Source organism: Suillus fuscotomentosus, assembly GCF_016647785.1.
Source record: "Suillus fuscotomentosus strain FC203 chromosome Unknown F5891scaffold_60, whole genome shotgun sequence".
Classification (NCBI taxonomy): domain Eukaryota; kingdom Fungi; phylum Basidiomycota; class Agaricomycetes; order Boletales; family Suillaceae; genus Suillus; species Suillus fuscotomentosus.
In genome coordinates, this window is record NW_024539572.1 from 309,057 (window position 1) to 334,746 (window position 25,690).

At 45.3% G+C, this 25,690-nt stretch overlaps 3 protein-coding genes across 3 annotated transcripts; all 3 read left to right on the plus strand.

Annotated features, from left to right (window-relative positions):
* Positions 1-1,784: 1,784 nt before the first annotated feature.
* On the plus strand, positions 1,785-3,012 carry F5891DRAFT_641571 (uncharacterized protein). Its single transcript, XM_041372614.1, has 4 exons — positions 1,785-2,358; positions 2,442-2,487; positions 2,535-2,572; positions 2,636-3,012. The coding sequence occupies exons 1-4, from the start codon at positions 1,969-1,971 to the stop codon at positions 2,780-2,782; spliced, it is 621 nt and encodes a 206-aa protein (XP_041221578.1). The 5' UTR covers positions 1,785-1,968; the 3' UTR covers positions 2,783-3,012.
* A 10,934-nt stretch (positions 3,013-13,946) lies between these two features.
* On the plus strand, positions 13,947-15,025 carry F5891DRAFT_1056314 (uncharacterized protein). Its single transcript, XM_041362691.1, has 3 exons — positions 13,947-14,008; positions 14,101-14,249; positions 14,312-15,025. Exons 2-3 carry the CDS (start codon positions 14,170-14,172, stop codon positions 14,949-14,951), a joined length of 720 nt encoding a protein of 239 aa, XP_041221579.1. The 5' UTR covers positions 13,947-14,008; positions 14,101-14,169; the 3' UTR covers positions 14,952-15,025.
* Positions 15,026-25,237: 10,212 nt separating this feature from the next.
* On the plus strand, positions 25,238-25,492 carry F5891DRAFT_959336 (uncharacterized protein; the record flags this gene model as incomplete). Its single annotated transcript, XM_041375647.1, has 1 exon — positions 25,238-25,492. One exon carries the CDS (start codon positions 25,238-25,240, stop codon positions 25,490-25,492), a length of 255 nt encoding a protein of 84 aa, XP_041221580.1.
* Between the last annotated feature and the right edge of the window lie 198 nt (positions 25,493-25,690).

Here is a 25,690-nt window from a genome sequence, read left to right on the forward strand (position 1 = left end):
AGATCAATCGAATTGACTGAACATACATACTTGGTACAGGGCGTGCCTAGGAGGCCATGATGGTCTCGCTGATAGCTCTTCTCCACAAGGTCTACCCATGAGTCGAGCCCTTTCGACTCAATGAATGTAGGATCGCGAATATTGGAACGGACTTCTTCGGTCCTTGACTTATAGACAAACATCAATGAACCGTGAAAATCGGACCATGAAGCATACACGAATAACGCTAGAGCTAGAGTAGAGGTGATGTGTCTGAGTTCGGACAGCTGATAGCCTAAATTGAGTGAATTCTGAGCGACGCGATATCACAATGTTTGGCTTTGAACCTACGTAATTGGCTCAAGATAGTGACCGATGTGGTTTCTGGATGAACTTGTCGCTGATGGCCCTTCGATGGTGCCTGTGGGTCGAGCCTTGTCTATTGAATGGCTAAGGGTCATGCATAAGAGAGGAGCAGAACGGGCCAGACGAATGCCGACCCAATATCATCCACTGGGAGGCAAAGAAGTTGTAACGAATGGTGCGTGAAGAGTGGAGCTACGCACTATATGGCTGATTGACATCTGTTCAAGCATGATTCAACCATATTTAGCATGATGGCTGGAAAAGAGACTTACGGTGTGAGTATATGTTGTCCTGAATGAATGTGCGTGGTAAGGAGATGATAAATGTTGAGTAGAGAAGAAATTTGGAGCTCAAGTCGAAAGGCATCGAGCGCACCTGGGAAGTATCAGTAAGGTGTCCACCACGATATTCTGACATACGCACTTTGACCAGATCGTACTGGCTCTATCATGTGCCCAAGCAAAGCAAAAGAAGAAGCAACCTGAGTGAGTTATGAAACCACAAATTGATTCGTCAGATCAGCTAGAATACCTGGACGCCTTCATCATCCTCCATCCGGGCGGCGGAGAGAGAGTACGGAATCGTGCATAAAGGTGGAAGTCGGGTTTCGATTATCTGGAGATGAGATGAGCATCGATCATGTGATTGAACCAACTTAAAGTTGACCACCGTGAACAAGTCATGTTGTCGACAACGACTAGTTTCGAGCACGACCCAACTTAATGCGGAATATCATGATATCAAGAGGCTTACAGCTCGAGTAATTATCTCTATTACAGATCCGCATGGCAAGGAGATGAGGTATACTGACTCCTGAGCGGGAAGCAAAACACACCTGAAAAAGTATCACTGATGCACTAACTGTCTGAGCATGAAAAATGTGAGAAGCGATACTGATTGTTAAAGCGTAGATGGCTAACAATACATCCATCCTACTTTCATGCTGTCCTCTTCTACAAATACCCATCTGGGGCAGACATGGGGAACACGATGCGAGAGTTCCGTGAGCTAGGGAAATGAAAGCAGCGTGTCTGAACTCTGACAGCTGATAGCCTGAGAACGACAAATTCCTGATTATCGTCTGTCTGAACACAAACAACAAAGAAAACGAAGGCCAGCGATCGTGAAATTGTGTATTAGGTTTGTATACAGGTCCTTGTGATCTGTTGACACCCATAGAGAAAGTTCCACATCTGTCAGCGTGAAGCATCGAACCAGGTAATGACACGGACCTAATTGTTGATACCATCGTCATTGATCACTGTCACCCCGATTAACATGTCGGTTCAGACAGCTGGTCTCGCAACGGTCCTGCTCAAACATCTAGACCAGTGGGTAGACTCGGGCGAATGGAGTACGAGGGGGGAATTCTGTTTTTGAAAATGAAAACGAAGATTTGCGGAAGCCGAGATGGCTGATAAAGCCATGGTTCTTCATGGATACCACCATCCAGGCTGTCCATGTAGGTGGATTACGAGAGGAAAATAAGTGTGTTGCAGGTAGTAAGAGCACATCCTAGACGAAAGCCCATGAAAATGCTTACCTTGAGCATTGAAATACGTGGTTTGAGCGATGGTTGGGCGCATCGTTCTCAGGTGGGGTCGGTGTAAAGCCTAGGTCTAGATGCAAATCAAGAATGAAGCAATTCTGTTGATGCTCGAGGACGGCGGGCGCATGAGCGCTGTTGTATCGATGGTGAGCCTAGCATATGTCGTCGAGAGGAGTGGAATAGAACAAACAACTTACAACTGGCTAAAACTAGACGCCATAAATAAGCCGTCTCCAATGCCAATGCCAATTTTGTTGAGGTGCACTGCGAGTCTGTCCGATATTGGAATGCGCAGATCCGATTCAGCGCGCGCCGCGGGTGCATCAATCAATGGGCATTCGGATATTGTCCGACGAACTTCACGCGCAGGTCAATCATCGTCTTCCATAACCGATGCAGCAAGAGGGAGTGGTACAGACAGTGTGAGTTCCGGAACGGCCTTCCAGCCTGTTGCTTGCAAAGCTGTAAGCACAATTCTTTAGTTCATTTCTTGACTCCGCAAACGCTGATCATGGTGGACCTGCGCCGTGCGGGCTTTAAATTTAAGCTCAACGTTGGCCGCACCGAACACCACCTCTTTCGTATTATGTTTGGTGCGCGAATCATGAATACAAAATTATTATTGATTTATCGTGCCCAGTACCATTTGCGTCTTTGCCAGCATCCTGCCCCCAAACGGTCAGTTCTTCTCTGGACTATGGGCATAACCAGCAGTGCTTTTGGTGCCTTCACTGAACATAGACGGCGACCAACGTACTTCAGCAAACAAGTCTCCGTGCGCCTGCGACCACGGCGAGATTGGACCTGCCAGGTGTCTTGCCAGCTATCTTATCACCACTCTATTTCCTTGCCTGCAACTGTCTATTCGGTGCGTCGATCAAGCTGTGATTCGCGATTTGTTACAAATGGTTTGTTTGCAAAGCACCACGACCATTTTGTACTTATAACAACAACACATTCCACAACCGTCAAAGCACCTTCGAACTTCGACCCTCCGACAAGTTATTTTCGAACCTTGTTTCCGTTTTTCCGTCGATAAAAAATCTCAAGCCTTCATTTGTCGCCGTAATTTGGTGCTGCCACAGGTAACTATATCATAACTTTCATATATTCAACACTGGATGGAGCTACACGGGAACGATGGGTCTCACTCTTACAGGATAGGAGTTTACTGAAACACGATGCCATCAAGATGAGCCTGTACAATCAGAAATCTGGCTTCTGGCGCGTTGCTGGTTTACTGTCTCCCTTGTAAAATTTTCGACATACATCAATCACGAACCAGGATGTATCTGGCAGTACATTACACCGCCATGATATCAAGTGCATGATGCATTGAACATAGTGAGCTTTGCGTCGGATTTGCTCTATGCTTACCATCTCTCTGTTCATCATTCTGATATGATCATGATAGCCCAATGATTCGAGCGTACCAGGCGACGGATGAGGTGAGATATATTCGGTCCACTCTGTCATGGTTTATTGTCTGAGTTCCGCAGAATGACCCTTGTTCCATAAGAGTAATTGGAGGGCTGTTACGCCTCGGGCTCAGCCAGCAATGCCGAAAAGTGTGTAAATACTCGCTTCTCGCATATCACACTTTGACCTGTGTTTGATCGACGACTACATGATTTCATAGGGAACTCTTCAATTTTTGCAAGCTCACAGTAAACACGCAAAAAAAAAATGTTGGAAATGAGTTGTCGACATCATGAACAACTGGAACTTTCCTGGTGTTGAAGTATTCCCCTACGTAATAGTGATTTGGAAATCAAAATCTACTTTGATTACCGGCTTTTGTTTGATTTCGCACCCTTTCACCTGATCAAGGGTCTTGAGGCGAAATCAAATTTCCATCTCCATCACGCTGATTGTGGTGATACAAGCGCTGAACGGTGGTATATCTAGCACGAACGCTATCGTCATACACCACTGACATTCCCCACTCGCTCACCCATCCCTCGAACATGACCTACAACTCAAATGATCCCAGTTGGTGGCCGACAATCAATTTCGATATTTTGTTCACCTACTGGACAGGTTCGTCACATTAGGATGTCCAGATCTAACGTTGACATGCAGTTTCGCAGTTGGTGCTGGCGTCGTGGTGGTATACGATTGGGGTAAGCAGGACAGTGTTTAAAAATCGCTGATATTCTCATCATGGTTCCAGTCTTAACACTCGGACAAGAGGTACGTTGATGTCATCGCCGGAGCAGCCAACTCGCTAAGAATGGTGTCATAGATTGAACTCATCTGGGTGAGTGGCAAGAGTCCCGTATCAGCAGAAAACAAGAGCATGCACTGAATTCACGACAGAGACAACGATGGTCTCTCATGACCGTGCTATATTTGATTGTTAGTCACCTCATGTCGTGCTTTAGCGTGGTGGGCAAGTTGTGCTGACTCCAAAATGTTCTAGATACGCTATATTGGAATACCGTTTTTTGTGTATGTCTCGAGACCAACAACTTTACGCGTGCTAATAGTTTATATCTGACAATTAGTGTCTATCTTCTGCGTATGTCTCATATGCGCTACATTTCATTTTCTGACCGGCGAAACACAGCAATTATACCATCAGTATCGCTGACAGATGCAGTAAGTTCTCTACGACCATCTCATGCCTATCCAATGATTCCAATTAATACGCTCATATGCAGGGGTGAGTGAGATTCCAAGCATTGAACCCGGCTCAACATAATGACTTGATAGGTGTAAGTCGGAGTCTTTGATACTAGTGCGAGGGCGTTCACCAATTGGGAGGTTTAGGCACTATCACGTACTACACAGAGAGTGTGATGAATCTAGTTGTAACTGCCATGTTGGGCGGTGAGCCACCCAGGTGCAATACCTCTGTGATATTGGTCTGACTGACACACGATGCAAGTGATCACGATTGCTCGGTTGCATGCCATGTATCATGGATCTAGAAAGATGTTTATCTTCCTTGTTATTATCTTCCTGGCTGTATTCACCACCTGCGGAGTGATCTTGGCAATAGACCTCAAGTACTATGCTGTATGGGGTAGGTTTTACTTGTTGACTTGAAAAACACGGCTCATTGGGTAAACACCAGAGGAGCTAATACCCTCTGGCATAGATGTATGTGGTGTTGGATATGGAGGGGACGGGCAGCTTCTATATTCAATGATTTGGATGCTCAACACTGTTTGGGAGGTCCTCGCACTGTCTTTCAGTTTGGATTGCTGTGAAACACTTTCGTGAGCTGCGACGACTCGGCCTATCGACAGGATCGACCATCGTGGACTGTTTCAGAGTGCTGATACAATCTCATATTCTTTATTTTGCAAGGTGAGTTTGTAATGTGAACGCGGTTATATTTTTCTGCTCAAGTTCCGCACGTGTTAGCTTTTTTGGTGTCTCTTGCTTCCAGTTTGCTATTCTCTCTCCAGAACTCTCGGTGCGCTGACCTGTTGCTGATATCTGCGTGCAACCACTGCTCATCATTTTTGTAGAATTCAAAATTTATTGGAGCTGAGACACTCTCAGGTGCTAGTGTAATTTTAATGATCGTGCAGATGTTTGTGCTGGGACCACGCCTCATCCTTAGCGTTCGAGAATACAACGCCAAACTCGTGGCATCCTCCGACGCAGAAACTAGCATGGATTCGATTGTTTTCCAGGAGCATGTACATGTATCGACTAGCAGTACTGTGTAAGGACATGCTTGCCGAGTGGCCTGCAGGGAAGCGCAATTTGGTGGAGGATCCGTCGTGGTATTTATTTAACATATGATATATTTGAAAGGTTTAGGCAAAGTTATTTCTTGTTGTATCGCTACTGGGATGATGTACTACCCGCGCTTGAACCAGGTGGTAGGGGCAAACTATCCGGAACGTCTAGTAACCAATCCAGTCCTTTGTTGAAATACAACGAGAATCAGTAAAAGTACCTTGACCGCTGATTCTGCGTGTTGGTGTTCCACTGTCCAGACATAGATACTGCGACTCATGAAGCCAGATAGCTGACAACCCATTAGCGAACGAGATACAGACATGCATACATGAATACATACACCGTCGACATGGATCACAGTCATAGGCAAACAAATGATCACTTGGTGAATGAAGAGTCTGATAGCATATCATCGATGGAGACATGTATCGAAGGCGAGATTGGGATGTGATCGATTATGAATATATGAATCGTGATCGAGCACTCAATAGAAGCACGATGAACGGGAGAAGCATCGGCCTAGAATGGTCAATGACACGAACGACAAGAAAAGTATGTGATCGGGAATTCGATCACCGATCTTGTCAGGATTCCAAGTTTTTTCATTTATCTAGATCGAGGGAATTAGACTCACACATGACTAGTTCAAGGCGTACCTGGGAAGCCCAATAGTACTGTTCCTCGCTGATGGCTCTTATCATGTATGCAGACACAACTCACCCATGCCTTCAAGTCCGTTGACCAGTGGCGCGGCTCTTTAGCGCATCGTGGGTCTTACAATAGACTTCATGTGCACCAATGTCATCATCCGTCTGAGTTGTTCGGGTGGGGCGCGATGCGACTGTTCCACACACCAAGGAAAGTAGAAGTAGCGTGTCCGAGCTCAGACGGTTGATAATCCTTGAATTTGACACATCCATGAATGCCCCGGTGTCCTTAGAGTAGTGTGTCGAAGCCCAGGCAGTCGATAAAGAAGAGATCTTGAGAGTGAAGGAAAGCACTTATGTTCTGTCTGAGCAAAAATAATGGTCATGATTCATAAAAGCCAGATGGCCGATGACACCATGACACTGAAGAGCTTATGACAGGATGGCCTTATCAATCACCTGGACGAACAAACAGAGAGCGAAGGGCTGGAAAAGGGAAAGTAGTGGGTTTGTGATAAAGTAGTTGATAGAAGAGAAAAAAACTCACTATGATGTGTCCGAGTTCAAAAAAGAGTAGCCTCCAGAGTGGCAGTAGAATGGTCCTGAGCACGAGGAAGAATGTGTCGGGAGGATCTGTCACAGGAGCAAAACTTTAGTAGTCTCATATATAGACTTAAGTAATAATGTAGGCAGACCAAATACGATAGGTGTTCATTCTAGCTTCGATGGCATCATGAGTGCCTGTCCGTCGAGCTTCACACGCAGGTCGATTCTCGTCTTCCATGACCGATGAGAGTGAGGCAACAAGAGAGTGTGCATTGCTTGCGGTAAGCACTCAATCCTGTTACTACAGCAGCAGGCTTGGTTCATTTTTTGACTCCGCAAACTAGCGCCGCGGGCTTTGATCAAAATTTAGACAAGTTTCAACACTAGCCGCGAACGCATGGAGACCCCACCTCTTGTGTATTATGCTTGGTGCGTGAATGCAAACACTGCTTGACGGTATCATTCATTCATCACCGTGCTTTGGTGTTGCCACAGGTACTAAGTATATCATAGATTCATGTATCCAACACTCGATGCCACTGATCTGCCCTAACACAGGATGAACCTACACTGGAATTCCGGAGCCAAGACAGCCACTGCAACAGTCGAGCTCCTCGAACGACAGAATATCAACATCAAAACCCATGGGAAACCACTGTTTGAAGCGCTCGGAGAACCGCAAAAAGGGCAGATATATGGTGCAGCAACATTCTTATGGCAACCCTTCTAGGTCATGGCGATTGCATCATCCAGGCTGAGGCTTTCCATGCGATGATGGAGAATGGAATGGTTACCGTGCGCTTCATCGCGTGAAGATGTGGTTAGGGTTATACCACGGGTATGGGGGTCACAGGTATGGCGGGTACGCGTACGGTGTCGGGATGTGGTACCCGTTAGTACGGTATACGAGGCGACATGTGACTGTTTTGGATTTGTATCTTTGGCATCCTGTGAAGGTGGAATAAGGATTCTAAAGCGACGTGAGCTTCATGAAGGTCAGACAGTGGTGTCCTTGGTTTATCTGATGGATTTCGCTTTTAGTTTGCAACCTTTACCGACTCCTGCTCAAGTCGGCACAACAAAACATCCCTGAAATACAATGGCTGTACAATCAGAAATCGGGCTTTTTTACTTGCTACAGGTTTCTCGTCTCCCATGTGCGATTTCTCTTTCGACCTAGTATGCATGGCATCTTATATTCAACAGGTACCAATCACACAGCATGAGTCACAATGTATCCGCCAGTGCAATGAATCACCGTCGCATCAAGCGCACGATCGGATGCACCGAATAGAGTGCGCTGTTGTGTTTCTTCTCTGACTTTTGCCATACCACAGAATGCGACCTTGTTAGAGAAAGCAATCAGGAGAGCTACTAGCAAGTCTCGAGCTTGGCCAGCGAGGCTAAGAGAACACAGATAGGTTCATTGGGATCACATCATCGTTCGATGGATGGATACATAGTTTCATACGGAACACCTCGAAAATGGCATTGGAAATAAGTTTGCGGTATCACTAACCACTGGAATTTTTCTAGTGTGCGAGTAGTCGCGTGCGTTATACTGGTTTGTAAATCAAATTCTACTTTGATTATCCAGGACTTTTTTGTTTGATTTCTAACCGTTCCACCGGATCAAGGGTTTTGAAGCGGGATCAAACATACATCTCCATTATGCGATAGAAACGCTGAACGGTGGTATATCTAGCACGAAAGCTGTCGTTATACACCACTAACCTTCCCCACTCGCTCACACCCATCCCTTGAACATGACCTACGTCTCAAATGATCCCAGTTGGTGGCCGTTGATCAATTTCAATATTTTTGCCAGTTATTGGGGAGGTTTGTCACATTAAAATGTCTACATTTAACGTTGACTTGCGGTTTTGCAGTTGTCGCAGGCGTCGTGGTGGTATACGATTGGGGTGAGCAGGACAGTGTTCGAAAATCGCTGATATTCTTATCATATTTCCAGTCATAACACTCGGACAAGAGGTGCGTCGATGTTATCGCCGGAGCAACTATCTCACTAATAATGGTGTCATAGATTGAACTCATCTGGGTGAGTGACAAGAGTCCCATAGTCAGAAGAAACCAAGAGCATGAAATGAATTCGCGACAGAGACAACGCTGGTCTCTCATGACCATGATGTATTTGATTGTTCGTACTTGTTTTGTGCTTTAGCGTGGTGGCTAACTCCAAAATGTTCCAGATACGCTATATTGGAATTCCGCTTTTCTGCTGTATGTCTCGAGATCAACAACTTTGCACTGTGCTAATAGCTCATCTCTGACAACTAGTCTCAATCTTCTGGGTACGTCTCATATGCGCTGTGTTCCATTTTTCTGACCGACGAGACACAGGATCTTTGCCATCGGTATCGCTGACAGATGCAGTAAGTATTGTGCAACCATCTCATTCTCATTCAATCAATACGCTCATATGTAGGGGTGAGCGAGATTTCAACCATTGAACTTGGCTCAACATAATGACTCAATATTAGGTGTAAGTCGGAGTCTTTGATGCTAGTGCGAGGGCATTCACTAATTGCGAGTTTTAGGCACTATCACGTACTACGCATACAACGGGACAATTGTGGCCTTGTCTGCCATGTTGGGTAGTAAGTGACCCAGGTGCAATACCTCTGTGATATTGTCCTGCCAACTGACACGCGATGCAAGTCATCGTGATTGCTCGGTTGCATGCCATGTATCTGGGATCTAGAAAGATGCTTATCTTCCTTGTTATTATCTTCCTGGCTGTAAACATCGCCTGCGGAGTGATCGCGGGAATACCACATGATATAGCAGGTAAGCTTTACTTGTCGACTTGAAGATCATGGCTCATTGGACAAACCCCAGAGGAGTTCATACTCTCCAGCACGTATGTGTGCTATTATGTATATGGCGGGAACGACCAGCTTCTGTATTCAATGGTTTGGATGCTGAACACAGTTTGGGAGGTCCTCACACTGTGCCTTTCAGTCTTGGTTACTGTAAAACACTTCCGTGAGCTGCGACGACTCGGCCCATCGACGGGATCGACTATCGGGGACTGTTTCAGAGTGCTGATACAATCTCACATTCTCTATTTTGCAAGGTGAGCTTGTAATGCTGAACACAGTTATATTGCTCAAGTTCCGCATATGTTAGCTTTGCCGGTGTCTCTTGCATCCAGCTTACTGCTTTCTCTACCGGAATCTTGGTGTGCTGACCTGTTGCTGCTATCTGCATGCAACCAGTGCTCATCATTTCTGTAGAATTCAACTTCTATTGGAGCTCTCACACTCGATGCTGCTCTTCAAATTTTATTGGTCGTACAGTTGTTTGTGCTGGGACCACGCCTCATCCTGAGCGTTCGAGAATACCACAGCAAACTCGTGGCATACTCCGACGCAGAAACTGGCCTGAATTCGATTGCTTTCCAGGAGCGTGTACATGTATCGACTAGCAGTACTGTATAGGGAAATGCTTGCCGAGTGGTCTGCAGGGAGAAGACATTTGATCGAGGATTCGTTGTTATATTTATTTGACATATAGTATATTTTAAAGGTCTAGGCAAAGCTATTTCTTGTTGTCTCACTACTAGAACGAAGTATCCGTGCTTAAACCAAGTGGTAAGGGGAAATTATTGGGAACATCTAGCAACTAATCTGGTCCTTTGTTGAAATGCGCGTTGGTGTTCCACTGTCATAGATACTGCGATTCGTGAAGTCAGATGGCTGATAACTCATTAATTCTCAGATGCGATTTCCTCCATCCGGTGGGCCAAGCAGAATGAATTGCGTAAACTGATGCGTTTGATTGTACGTCTTTCTTGCGAATGAGCATGACAAGGATATGGGATCTGCTGAGTGGAGAGTGGAAAATCAGAAAATGTCAGCAGTGAGTAGCCTTTCTAAGATCAAAGTTTCCGCTAGCAGCAAAATACCAAGCAGTGGCGCAGCATTTTTCTGGATCTGAAACAACGGTGTGTCTGTACTATGACGAATAATCCACCTGACCATTTTGAACCCGTCCATGAGGATCTCAGAGATAGAACAAGATGTAGATATTAATAATTCGACTGAATTCTATTGTAAATACGGTCTTCATTCTCTTCCGTGCTACGCTGATCCACTCCGGCTATTCCGGTTATCGGCGTTCCCTACTTGTGTCGTGCTGTGTTATCTTAGTCAGCTTCTACCCTGTGATGGTCCGTCTGACTTCAGCAAACGATGGGTTCCAATCTTAGTCTGTTACATGCTTACAGAAACACGATGCCATAGAGATGAGCCTGTACATTCAGAGATTAGCTTCCTGGCGTGGTGCAGGTTTATTGCCAGCTTTGTATTTGATTTCGCTCTGTTTCACCCGATCAAAAATCTTGAGGTAGGATCGATTATCTATCTCGATTCTCCGTTATGCTGATTTTGGAGATCCAAGTGCCGAACGGTGGTATATCTAGCACGAAGCTATCGTCATACATTAACATTCCCCACTCGCTCACTCATTCATCGAACATGACCTTCGTCTCAAATGATCCGAGTTACTGGCCGTATATCAGTTTGAACATTTTTTTGAGCTATTGGGAAGGTTTGTCGCATCAATATGTCTAAATATAATGTCGACGTGCGGTTTCACAGTTGCCGCGGTCGTCGTGGTGTTATACGATTGGGGTGAGCAGTACAGTGTTCGAAAATCGCTGATGTTCTCATGATATTTCAAGTCTTAACACTCGGACAAGAGGTACGTCGATGTCATCGCCGGAGTAGCCAACTCGCTAAGAATGGTGCCATAGATTGAACTCATCTGGGTGAGTGATAAGGGCTCCATATTAGAAGAAAACAAGACAATGCAATGAATTTGCGACAGAGACGACGCTGGTCCCTCATGAGTGTGCTGTATTTGATTGTTAGTACCTCATGTTGTGCTTTAGCGTGGTGGGCAACTTGTGCTGACTCTAAAATACTCCAGATACGCTATATTGGAATACCATATTCTGTGTATGTGTCGAGATCCACAACTTTGCACTGTGCTAATAGCTCATCTCTGACAATTAGTGTCCGTCTTCTGGGTATGTCTCCTATACTCTGTGTTTCATTTTGCTGACCGGCGGCACACAGAAAATATGCCATCGGTATCGCTGACAGATGCAGTAAATATTCTGAAACTATTTCATTCCCATACAATCAATACACTCATATGTAGAAGTGAGTGAGAATACAAGGATTGAACTTGGCTCAACATCATGACTCAATAGGTGTAAGTCGGATCTTCGATACTAGTGGAAGGCGTTCACTAATTGGGATCTTCAGGCAATATCATGTACTACGCATCAGGTGGGACAAATGTGGCCTTGTGTGCCATGTTGGGCAGTAAGTGACCCAGGTACAATACCTCTGTGATATGGACCTGACTGACACGCGATGCAAGTCATCATGATTGCTCGGTTGCATTCCATGTATCAGGGATCTAGAGCGATGCTTATCTTCCTTGTTATTATCTTCCTGGTTAGCATATAGGGTTTTGGGGTATATTTACAAGGTCCAGGCAATGTTGTATCACAACTGCAATGAAGTATCTGTGCTTGAACTAAGTGGTAAGGTGAAATTATCCGGAGCGACTAGCAACCAAACTGATCCTTGATGACCGATGTTGAAAAACAACGACAATCAGTAAAAGTGCTTGACAGCTGATTCTGCACGTTGGTGTTCCGCTGTCTGGACATATAGACACTGCGAATCGTGAAGCCAGATGACTGATAACTCATCGGTGGTCAGATGCGGTTTCTTCTATCCGATGGGCTACGGAGAATGAAATGGATGAGTCATGTATAGACTCATTGCTTGACTGCACATCTCTTGCAGATGAGCATGACAAGGATATGTAGTTTGCTGAGTGGGGAGTGGAGAATCAGATAATGCTAGAAGGCCTCGAGCGTACCTATCAAACTACTAATGAGGCATCGACTGCGATAGTCTGTTGGGACACTCCCTAAGCGCGACCATCGGAGTAAAGCATCGAACGAGATACAGATATGCATACACACCCATTGGCATGGATCACAGTGGCTCCTATATAGCTAGGGTAAGCAAATGGGTACTCGAATAAAGTGTCTGATAGAATGGGGGAAACGCACTGTCACTGAATAGAAGCACGATGGATGAAAGAAGGATGACCTAGAATGGTCAACAACACGAACGACGATGAAAGTATGTGATCGGGAATTAGATCGCCGATTTCGTCAGGATTCTATGTTTTTTTATTTATCTAGAATCTAGATCGAGGGAATTAGACTCGCACATGTCTGGTTTGATCAAGGCGTACCTGGGAAGCCCTGCAACAATCTATTTTCATCCTGCCGAGTCGCATCACTGTAAGAGTAAAATACCAAATGAGATGCATATGTAAATATAACACACCCGTTGATATTAAATATTAAATATCAATCAATTTGGCCCTGGAGTAGCGATATTTCAAGAGTAAATGTAAGTGAAGAGGTCATCACAGCATGGTCACCCGGACGAACAGATAGAGAGTGAAGGGCCTGGAAAGGACAAGTAGCGTCTTTGATCAGGTAGTTGATGGAGGAAAAAACTCACTATGATGCATCTAAGCACGAGAAAGGGTGGCCTTCAGAGCGGTAGTAGAATGTGCCTGGAGGGTCTGTCACAGGAGCAACGCTTTGGTCTTATATATATGCTCAAGTACTATGTAGGCAGACCAAATACGATTTTAGGCATAGTGCCCGTCCATCCAGCTTCACGTGCAGGGTCAATTCTCATCTTCCATGACTGAGTACTAGTACTGATCGACGAGCGAGGTAACAAGAGAAATTGGCACAGGTGTGAATTCCAGAACGGCATTGCTTGCAGAGCTGTAAGCTTGGTTCATTTTCTGACTCCGCAAACGCCGAAAGTAGCGCTCGCAGCGCTGCGGACTTTGATTAAAATTTAGAAAAGGAGACCCCAGACGTTGCCAAACGCCCCAGACTCCGCCTCAGACTTTGGCCCCAGACTGGCCAGATCTCTGACATTCACCGTTGCTGATGGAGGCCCCGTATCTTTCATACTATGTTCGGTGCGCGCCTGAAAACACTAGTACTGTTATTATTCATTCGTCATGTGGAGTAAGTAATGCGCCTTCAAGGTTGCATTTCTGATTCATACTCACCATGACGCGGTCAACCACTCCAACACAGCTTCCGATGACACCACTGGCTGCTAACTTTCCAACTGCGGCGGTACATCGCCCATAATACACGCTGCAGTTGCCTCTATACACAGGTATAGTCCCGGTGTTCAAGGATGCTAACCAAGATGCTTACCAATGAAGCCGCTCAGCCTTTAAAAAAAGTTTCAAGATTGGCCGCAGCACTTCAAACCCCACGTCTTAGTATACTCCATGATGCAGACACTTGTCTTGTATGACACCCTCTCCAACCTACCAGGCAATAGCTGGTCACCCAACCCCGCAAAGCCGAGGTCAGTAGTTCATGTCATGTATGTCGCTTTGATATCTGATCAAAGTCTACTCTACGCCTCAGGTTCATTTTGAGCTACAAGGGTCTTCCATTCGTGACCGTCTGGGTCGAATACTCAGACATCTCGATCGCTATGAAGGCCATCGGTGCAAAGCCAAACAAACGTCCAGACGGCACGGATGTTTACCCTGTCCCGGTCCTCAGCGACCCTAACACCGGCGCACTCATCACCGACTCCCTCGAAATCGCCTCCTACCTCGAAAAGACATATCCAGAGAAGCCTATTTTCCCTAACAATTCAGAATCCCTGATATGTGAGTTCGACTCTGCCCATATCAAACTCATTATACCTGCTGTAAAGTCTACCTTCATATGTTCCACGGAAATATTGAGTCCTGTAAGTGCAAAGTTCTTTATCAAAGTCCGTTCGATGGACGTCCCGCTACCTTGGGATGCGAATTACAATGAAGACTGGGCCCTACTAGAGAAGGGGCACAATACTGCGTACGAATGGTACCAGAAGACAGACGGAAAGTGGTTCATGGGCGACACTTTTTCGTATGCAGACATCATCGTGGCTTGCTGGTTGCTGTGGTTCAAACGAGTCCTGAAGGAGGATGAGTGGGTCAGGATCAGTTCTTGGAATGGGGGGAAATGGGCTCAAGTTCTTGCAGACGTTGAGAAGGAGTGTGGATTAGCGTAGGAGACTGCGTGTACTATATTCAGAGGCATTTAAAATAATGTCGAGTTTTTTCAACAGGTTAACCCAGGCCACCATCATCATAGTGTGCACCACATGTCTTGCATACGTCAATGTTGCGTGGGCCTGGACGCCCTGAGCCTGAGCCGGTCAGGATTGGACTAACTTAGTACTTACTAACATAGATAGCAGCGCACACGGTCAGTGAGGCTGAGTCACTCATCTAGACTTATACAGCCGCAGAGTGCGCATTACAATGCGCAAGTGCAGGCCACGAAAAAGGAATGGCTGCTTCCCTTGTGTGTAGTGGGCTGCTGGGAGCTGATCAATTATAACCTCTGGCAGGCGCTTCACGTCTGACACCCGTACGTGAACCTCTTCTCGATGACTCAACGTCCGAGGCCTCTTAGTGCGCATCAAGGATCAATACCAACCTATGCATCTGTATCTATGTGTGGAGGTAACCGTACTTATCGTGTGTCCAGGTGTCAAGGAATGTTGATGAGATCACAGAAATGTTACATCGTCATGGTGGCATGAGTGAAGCCTATTTTTAGTAAAAGATGGTATATCTAGTACGACCGACACTAGTACTGCCAACACTCCCCGCTCAGCACTCCCCGCTCAGCACTCCCCGCTCACCGATACCTCTCAAACATGACTATAGTCTCAAATGACTCCACTTTCTGGCCGCTAATCAATTTTTCGATGTTTCTCAGCTATTGGAAAGGTTCGTTACAGCAAAATACAAAATGTCTATATTTATTGAACATAGACTGGTGGTTCCGCAGTTGCTGCAGGTGTCGTGGTGGTATACGATTGGGGTGAGCGAGACGGTCTTCTAAAATGACTCATATTCTCATGATATTTCCAGTCTTAACACTCGGCCAAGAGGTACGTTGATGTCATTGGCGGAGCGGAAAACTCGCTAAGTGAGGTTTCATAGATTGAACTGATTTGGGTGAGTAACAAAAGTCGTATCAGAAGAAAAACAGGACAATTTATTGAATTAGCGATAGAGGCAATGCTGGTCACTCATGACTGTGCTGTATTTGGTTGTTCGTACCTCATGTTGTGCTATAACGGTATTCTTATTCTGACTTCATAATGTTCTAGATACGCTACATTGGAATACCATATTCTGTGTATGTCATCGTGGCTAATAATGTGATTCTGTATTGATACCCAATCTCTCATTGCCAGCATCAGCATTCTGCATATGTCTCATACGCACTGTGTTCGATTTTTCTGACCGGCAGCCCACAGCAAGTATACCATTAGTCAGGCTGACAGATGCAGTGAGTATTCTGCCACTATCTCATTCATATGCAATTAATGTACTCATATGAAGGGGTGAGTATCATCCCGACCATTACTAACTTGGCTCAGTATAGTGACTCGATAGGTGTGAGTATGAGTGTTTGATCCTAGTACGAGGGTATTGACTAATTGAGTGTTTCAGGCATCATTGTGGAATACGCACAGAATGGGACAAATGTGGTCATAGCTGCCATGTTGGGCGGTGAGTCGCCCAGCTTCAATACTTCAGTGATATTGACCCGAATGAAACATGATGCAAGTCATCATGATCGCTCGGTTGCATGCTATGTACCAGGGATCTACAACGATGCTGATCTTCCTTGTTATCATCTTCTTGGCACTAAACATCGCCTGTGTAGTAATCACGGTAATAGACCTCAAGTACGTTGTAGGAGGTAAGCTTCACTTGTTGAGTCGATGAACACAGTTCATTGAACAAACCCTAGAGGAGTTGATACTCTCTGGCACGTATATATGCGGTTACGGAATGGAAGGCGACGAGCAGCTTCTGTTTTCAATGGTTTGGATGCTCAACACTGTTTGGGAGGTCCTCGCACTGTGTCTTTCAGTTTGGGTTGCTGTGAAACACTTTCGTGGCCTGCGGTGACTCGGCCCATCAACAGGATCGACCATCGGGGACTTTTTCAGAGTGCTGATTCAATCCCACGCTCTCTATTTTACAAGGTGAGCCTGCAACGTGAACACAGTTATATTTTTCTGCTCAAGTTCCCCGTGTGTTAGCTTTGCTTGCATCTCTTGCCTGCAGCTTGCTTATATCTCTCCAGAACTCCAGGTGCGCTGACCTGTTGCTGACATTCGTGTGTAACCACTACTCATCATTTCTGTAGAATTCATATTCTATTGAAGTTCAGATACTTTATGGTGCTTTTCCAATTTTACTGGTCGTGCAGAGGTTTGTGTTGGGACCACGCCTTATCCTTAGCGTTAGAGGATACCACGCCAAACTCGTGGCAGACTCCGACATAGAAACTAGCATGATTTCGATTGTTTTTCAGGAGCATGTGCACGTATCAACTAGCAGTATTGTGTAGGCAAATACTTACCGAGTGGTCTGCAGGGACGAGAAATTTGGTCAAGGATCCATCGAGATACATATCTATGTAACATGTAAGGTATCGAAGTATGTTTGATAAGCAAACCTATTTCTTGTTGAGTACTAAGGGTAGCGTAATGTCTCGCACATGTGCATGAGCTATTGTAACGACCAATATTCATAAGGGTGGGTGCCAGTGACCGGTGCATCGATGGCGGGATTAGGATAACCCGTGTGATTGATGAAGCTTGAAGCCCAGTGAGAAACGGTCCTAGCCATATCTCCGGAAAACGACGGAAATATTGTGACAATATTCACGTCGATTTCCGGAGAAAAATGAGACTTATAGTTGATGTTTAGCGACTCGCATCGAGCGAGATATTGTATCATCGATTGTGTTTGTGTACCATAGATTCTAGTATATTCCCGTAGTTCCCAATTGACTTGTGCATATTTGCTCATCAACGCAAATCGACCAAAAATAATTGTATTATGAAAAATTACAAATACAATACTCTATATACCATAGCACCCCCACCCGCGCATCAGGATGATGTAGTCCACTAGCTTCTGGCACATGGGAGTCCTTGACCGAAACAAATCATTGTCAGAATATACTTGCCAGGCAAGTAGACAGTACTTACAATGATGGCAGCTGCCTCGTTCTACAGCAATAGATATCAGTTAAAGTACATTAGGTAGCTTTTAATGGAACTCACCAATTGACTGTCTTGTAACGGTGTATCTGTTGAAGCCGCTGGATGTGTCAATCATCGGGACAATGGTATTGAGCTAGCGATGATGTAAAACAGTCAGTGAATGAACCTGACAATGCCAAATAACTCACAATGTTCAAAATATGTGCATATATGCACCGTGAATAGCGCTTACTTGTCACAAGAACGGCCGACGGTCGAGTGGGTGGGATCAGCAAATGGATTGAGCCATGAAAAAGCCTAATACTTATCTTGTTAGTGGCCATGAGAAAGTTATGTGTCAGATGATGCCAGGATGGTTGAGGTCAACGGCAAGGTTTTGCTGAGAGGAAGACGAGATGATGGAGGGGAAGAAGAAAGCTGAGATGAAGCGAGTAGGGATGGAATGTCCCAATATTGGTCTGCTGCATATTGACGTCATTGCGTGAAGTGATGGTGCGTGCGCAGCTGATGCACAAGAATGTTCAAACGTTGAAATATTGAGCAAAGTCAAGTCAAAGTTGAAAGAATTTCAACATGTTCAACATTTACTGAGCGCATTGTCAAATGTGTATTTGAAACCCATTTGATAATTGATCGAGCGTTGTTGACATATTGTTTACATTTATCGATTTGCATAGTTATTACAATATTCCTGGCACATATTTTATATCATCGTCGTTTGCCGTAGATATCGCTAGGACCGATTTTCACTGGGCTTGAAGCTTAAGCCCCGCGCTGAATAGAAGCACGATGGATGAAAGAATGATGGCCTCGAATAGATGCCGGGCTAGATAAGGCATTGAATGACGACGACACGAAAGTATATCATCGGGAATTAGATCGCTGATTTTGTTATTCCGTTTTCATTTATCTAGATCGAATTGACACACATATTTGGTTCAAGACGATCGCGAATTCTATCAGAACGGATTCTTCACTCATCAAATTATAATACAGGCAAACATCACTGTACCGTGAAATATGTATACCAACAAGGCTAGCTATAGTAAAAGTAGCGTTGCCTAGAAGAGATTCAGGGCTTCAAGTCGAAAGGCATCGAGTGCACCCAGAAATGCTTACCTTCAGCATTGAAATACGTAGTTTGAGTGATAGATAGGCGTATCGTTCTCGGGTGGGGTCGGGGTAAATAAAGCCTAGGTCCAGACGCAAATCGATGATTGAGCAATTTTATTGATGCTTGAGGACGGCGGACGCGTGAGCGTTGCTGTATCGATGGTCAGCCTAGCATATGTCGTCGAGAGTAGTGGGATGGGGTAAATAACTTAACTTACAGCTAGCCAATACTAGACGCCCTAAATAAGCCGCCTCCAATGCTAATGTCAATTTCTCTGGGAGGTGCAGAGTCCGTCTGACATTCGAATGCGCATATTAGCGCGGGTGCATAACAACAGGCATTATCGGGTACTGTCCGACGAACTTCACGCACAGGTCAATTTTCGTCTTCTATAACCGATGCAACAAGAGGGAGTGGTACAGATGAGGCTGAGTTCCGGAACGGCCTTTAAATTTCAACCCGTTGCTTGCAGAGCTGTGTTCATTTTTTGACTGCGCAAACAACGAAGGTAGCGCCGCGGGCTTTGAATTTACACAAGCCTTGGCGTTGCACATGGAAACGCCTCTTTCGTTATGTTTGGTGCGCATAATTCATTGTGCCAAATATCGTGTGCATCTTCAGCATCCTGCCTTAAAACGCTGAGATCTTCTCTGGACTTTTGTGTGCAAAGCACCGCAACTGTTTTGTATTTATAGCAACTAGGGCCCCTACACATCCTACAACCTTCAAAGCGCCTTCGAACTTCGACCTTTGTTTCCGTTTCTCCATCGACAGCTATTCTCAAGCCTCAATTCGTCGCCGTAATTTGATGTTGCCACGGGTAACTATATCATAGCTTTCATGTATTTAACACTGGATGGCACTGATCTGTGCCAACGCTACATGGGAACGACGGGTCTCACTCTTACAGGATAAGTGTTTGCTGAAACACGATGCCATCGAGATGAGCCTCTACAATCAGACATCAGGCTTCTGGTGCGTTGCTTATCGTCTCCCTTGTGAAATTTTCAGCATATATCTGGTAGTAAAATACATCACCATGACATCAAGCGCATGATGCATTGAACATAGTAAGCTTTGCATCGGATTTGCTCTATGATTACCATAGCTCCGTTTATCTTTCTGATATGATCATCATAGCCTAATGATTCGAGCGTACCAGGCGACGGATGAGGTGAGATATATTCTCTGTCACGGTTTATTGTCTGAGTTCCGCAAGATGACCCTTGTTCCATAAGAGTAATCGGGGGGCTGTTACGCCTCGGGCTCAGCCAGCGATGCCGAAGAGTATGTAAATACATGTTTCTCGCGTATCATACTCTGACCTGTGTTAGATCGATGACTACATGATTTCATAGGAAACTCTTGAATTTTTGCAAACTCAAAGCAAAAACACGCAAAAAATCGTGTTGGAAATAAATTGTCGACACCACGAGCGACTGAAACTTTGCTAGTGTTAAGTAGTCCTGTGCGTAATACTGATTTGGAAATCATCCTTGATTGCCGGCTTTTTGTTTGATTTCGCACCGTTTCATCTGATCAAGGGTTTGAGGCGTGATGAGATTTCCATTTCTATCATGCTGATTTTGGTGATACAAGAACTGGACGGTGGCATATCTAGCACGAACGCTATCGTCATACACCACTGACATTCCCCACTCGCTCACCCATCCCTCGAACATGACTTACGTCTCAAATGATCCCAGTTGGTGGCCATTTCTCAGTTACACTATTTTTTTCAGCTATTGGACAGGTTCGTCGCATTAGGATGTCCAGATCTAACGTTGACATGCAGTTTTGCAGTTGCTGCTGGCGTCGTGGTGATATATGATTGGGGTAAGCAGAACAGTGTCCGAAAATCGCTGATATTCTCATGATATTTCCAGTCCTAACACTGAGACAAGAGGTACGTCGATGTTATCGCTGGAGCAGCCAACTCACTAACAATGGTGTCATAGATTGAACTTATCTGGGTGAGTGGCAAGAGCCCCGTATCAAAAGAAAACAAGAGCATGCAATGAATTCGCGACAGAGACAACGATGCTCTCTCATGACCGTGCTGTATTTGATTGTTCGTACTCGTGTTGTGCTTTAGCGTGGTGGGCATCTTGTGCTGACTCTCCAATGTTCCAGATACGCTATATTGGAATACCATATTCTGTGTATGTGTCAATATCAACAACTCTGCAGTGTGCTAATAGCTCATCTCTGATAACTAGTGTTTATCTTCTGGGTATGTCTTATATGCACTGTGTTCCATTTTTCTGACCAGCGGGACACAGCAACTATGCCATCGGTATCGCTGACAGATGCAGTGAGTATTCTGCAACCATCTCATTCCCATCCAATCAATACGCTCATATGTAGGGGTGAGTGGGATTCAAACCAATGAACTTGGCTCCACATAATGGCTCAATAGGTGTAAGTCGGAGACTTTGATACTAGTGCGAGGACATTCACTAATTGAGAGCTTTAGGCAATATCATGTACTACGCAACAAATGGGCCAAATGTGGCCTTGGCTGCTATGTTGGGCGGTAAGTTGCCCAGGTGCAATACCTCTGTGATATTGACCTGACTGACACACGACGCAAGTCATCATGATTGCTCGGTTGCATGCCATGTATCAGGGATCTAGAAGGATGCTTATGTTCCTTGTTATTATCTTCCTGGCTATAAACATCGCTTGCGGAGTGATCGTGGTAATAGGACTAGACAATATTGTAGGGGGTAAGCTTCACTTGTTGACTTGAAGAACGCGGCTCATTGGATAAACACCAGAGGAGCTGGTATTCTCTGGCGTGCATATGTGCAGTGTTGAACTTGAAGGGAGCGGGCAGCTTCTGCTTCCAATGGTTTGGGTGCTCAACACTGTTTGGGAGGTCCTCGCGTTGTCTCTTTCAGTCTGGATTGCTGTGAAACACTTCCGTGAGCTGCGACGACTCGGCCCATCGACAGGATCGACCATCGGGGACTGTTTCAGAGTGCTGATACAATCTCATGTTCTTTATTTTGCAAGGTGAGTTTGTAATGTGAACGCGGTTATATTTTTCTGCTGAGGTTCCGCACATGTTAGCTTTGTTGGTGTCTCTTGCTTCCAGCTTGCTATTCTCTCTCCAGAACTCTCGGTGCGCTGACCTGTTCCTGATATCTGCGTGCAACCACTGCTCATCATTTTTGTAGAATTCATATTCTATTGGAGCTGATGCACTCGATGGTGCTCGTGTAATTTTGTTGCTCGTGCAGATGTTTGTGCTGGGACCACGCCTCATCCTTAGCGTTCGAGAATACCACGCCAAACTCGTGGCATGCTCCGACGCAGAAACTAGCATGAATTCGATTGTTTTCCAGGAGCATGTACACGTATCAACTAGCAGTACTGTGTAAGGACATGCTTGCTGAGTGGCCTGCAGGGAAGCGAAATTTGGTGGAGGATCCGTCGTGGTATTTATTTAACATATGGTGTATTTGAAAGGTTTAGGCAAAGCTATTTCTTGTTGTATCGCTACTGGAATGAAGTACGCGCGCTTGAATCAGGTGGTAAGGGCAAATTATCCGGAACGTCTAGTAACCAATCTGGTCCTTTGTTGAAATACAACGAGAATCAGTAAAAATACCTTGACTGCTGATTCTGCGTGTTGGTGTTTCACTGTCCGGACATATAGATACAGCGACTTGTGAAGCCAGATAGCTAGTGACCCATTAGTGCTCAGATGCGATATCCTCCATCCGATGGGCCAAAGAGAATGAAAGGAATGAATTGCGTAAACTTATGGTTTGATTGTACGTCTTTTTTGCGAATGAGCATGACAAGGATACGGGGTCCACTGAGTGGAGAGTGGAAAATCATAAAATGTCAGCAGGCCTCAAGCGTGGCGATCAACTGCGATATTTTGTTGCAGCCCTCGCTAAGCACAACCAGCAGAGTGAAGCACCGAACGAGATACAGACATACATACACGCATACATACACCGTTGACATCGATCACAGTCCTAGGCAAGCAAATGATCACTTGGTGAATGAAGTGTCTGATAGGGTATTATCGATGGAGACACGTACGAGGTGTATCGAAGGCGAGATTGGGATGTGATCGATTATGAATATATGAATCGTGATCGAGCACTCAATAGAAGCACGATGAACGGGAGAAGCATCGGCCTAGAATGGTCAACGACACGAACGACAACAAAAGTATGTGATCGGGAATTCGATCACCGATCTTGTCAGGATTCCAAGTTTTTTCATTTATCTAGATCGAGGGAATTAGACTCACACATGTCTAGTTCAAGGCGTACCTGGGAAGCCCAATAGTACTGTTCCTCGCTGATAGCTCTTATCATGTATGCAGACACAACTCACCCATGCCTTCAAGTCCGTTGACCAGTGGCGCGGCTCTTTAGTGCATCGTGGGTCTTACAATAGACTTCATGTGCACCAATGGTGGTGTGTCGCCCATAAAGTCTTCTCCCTTCTACACACCATCTATGTGGTACAAAGCACGCAATATATAGATGAGCTGACGTACGGATGTTACAACTAGCGCGTCGATAAGATAGATCAACAACGATTGTCTGCAAAATTCAATGATATCAAGTGTGATCAGTGTTAAAAAAGAAACTGACAGCTCGAGTATATCACCAATGCGTGTGGCAAGAAAATCAGGGCTTCAAGTCAGAAGGCACCAAGCGCACCTATATTTAAAAGTATCAGTGAGACGCCAACCATGAAATTTTGGGATCTAGCAAACATACTTTGATTAGAGTAGCGTCATCCTGCAAATCTAAATCATCCGTCAGATTTATATTAGGGCCCTTGCAACGATCTGTTTCCATCCTGCCGAGTAGTACAACTGTAAGAGTAAAACAAGGAATGAGACGCATATGTGAATACAACACACCGTTGATATTACAGCAGTTTGCATAAGTAATGGCGCAGCCCTGTGCTAATCACAGTCGCCTTGGTGCGAAGGGATGGTTATTTGAAAGTATACAGCTCGCGCAGGTAGTACGTGAGCGGAGTGTCTGGATCTGAGCCAGACAGCTAATAGACTAGAAATCTACACGTGCGAAAATTAGCGTATGTCAGCTGTTTGAACACAAAGACTGAAACCAGAAGATGTGCGCACGATCTATGGAAGCTTGAATAGCTTGCGACGCAATGGGTCTGTCGCATCTGCTGTGTCATCGATCATCATCCATCTGGGCCGTTTGGGTAGGGCACGATGCGACCGTTCCATGGACCAAGGAAAGTAGAAGTAGCATGTCGAGCTCAGACAGCTGACAATCCGAGAATTCGACGTATTCGTGAAGGCCCCGACTGTCTGGGCACAAAGAACGAAACAAAACAACCAGGAACTGGCAATGATCGCAGAATCGTGTGTTGGACATGTACAACCTGTCGAAATTTTGCCAGTAGCATGTCCGTCAGTGTAAATTGTCGAATGAGATTATGATATACGTACACAAGACAATTCAGAGCGAAGCAAAAGGAAAAGTAGTACGTCTGTGATCAGGTGGTTGACGGAGAAAAAAACTCACTATGAATTGTGCGAGCACAAAGAAAGATGGGAAAGGGTGGCCTCCTGAGTGGTAGTAGAATGTGTCTGGAGGATCTGTTAACACTTTAGTTTCATATATATACTTGAGTACTATATATGCAGACCAAATACGATAGTCGTTTCTTCTAGTTTCGATGGCATAGTGCCTGTCCGTCGAGCTTCACGCGCAGGTCAATCCTTGTCTTCCATGACCGATGCGAGCGAGGTAACAAGAGAAATTGGCACAGGTGTGAGTTCCGGAACGGCCGCCATTGCTTGCAGAGGCAGCGGAGCTGTAAGCTTGCTTCATTTGTCGACTCCGCAAACGCCGAAGTCCAGTAGCGTAAGCACTTCATCCTATTACAGCAGTTGGCTTGGTTCATTTTTTGACTCCGCAAATTACACGCCGAAGGGAGCGCCGCGCCGCGCCGCGAGCTTTGATTAGATTTAGACTCAACCTTCATATGTTGCAACGCCCGCCTCTTGTGTCTTTTATGTTTGGTGTGCGAATGCAAACACTTGACGGTATTATTCATTCATTGTGAGCCTTGAGCTTGATTCGTCGCCGTGCTTTGGTGTCGCCACTGGTAAGTATATCATAGATTCATGTATCCAACACTCGATGTCACTGATTTGCGCCAACACAGGATGGACCTACACTGGAATTCCGGAGCCAAGACAACTACTGCAACAGTCGAGCTTCTCGAACGACAGAATATCAACATCAAAACACATGGGAACCATCTGACAATATCTGTGCATTTGAAGCGCTCGGAGAACCAAACAAAGGGCGGATATACGGTGCAGCAACATTTTCATGGCAAGTCTTCTAGGTTATGGCGATTGCATCATCCAGGCTGAGGCTTTCCATGCGATGATGGAAAATGGAATAGTTACCGTGCGCTTCAGTAAACATCGCCTGCAGAGTGATCTCGGCAATAGACCTCAAGTATACCATAGCGGGTAAGCTTTACCTGTTGACTTGAAGAACGCGGCTCATTGGATAATTACCAGAGGAGCAGATACTCTCTGGCATTTATATTTGCGGTTATGGATATG

Coding starts and splice junctions, on each gene's coding strand:
- F5891DRAFT_641571 (XM_041372614.1), top strand. CDS start 1,969: ATGCAAATCAAGAATGAAGCAATTCTGTTGATGCTCGAGGACGGCGGG. Junction 2,488..2,534: donor CCTCTTTCGTATTATGTTTG/GTGCGCGAATCA, acceptor TATCGTGCCCAG/TACCATTTGCGTCTTTGCCA. Junction 2,573..2,635: donor CAGCATCCTGCCCCCAAACG/GTCAGTTCTTCT, acceptor CACTGAACATAG/ACGGCGACCAACGTACTTCA.
- F5891DRAFT_1056314 (XM_041362691.1), top strand. CDS start 14,170: ATGATGCAGACACTTGTCTTGTATGACACCCTCTCCAACCTACCAGGC. Junction 14,250..14,311: donor CCCAACCCCGCAAAGCCGAG/GTCAGTAGTTCA, acceptor TCTACGCCTCAG/GTTCATTTTGAGCTACAAGG.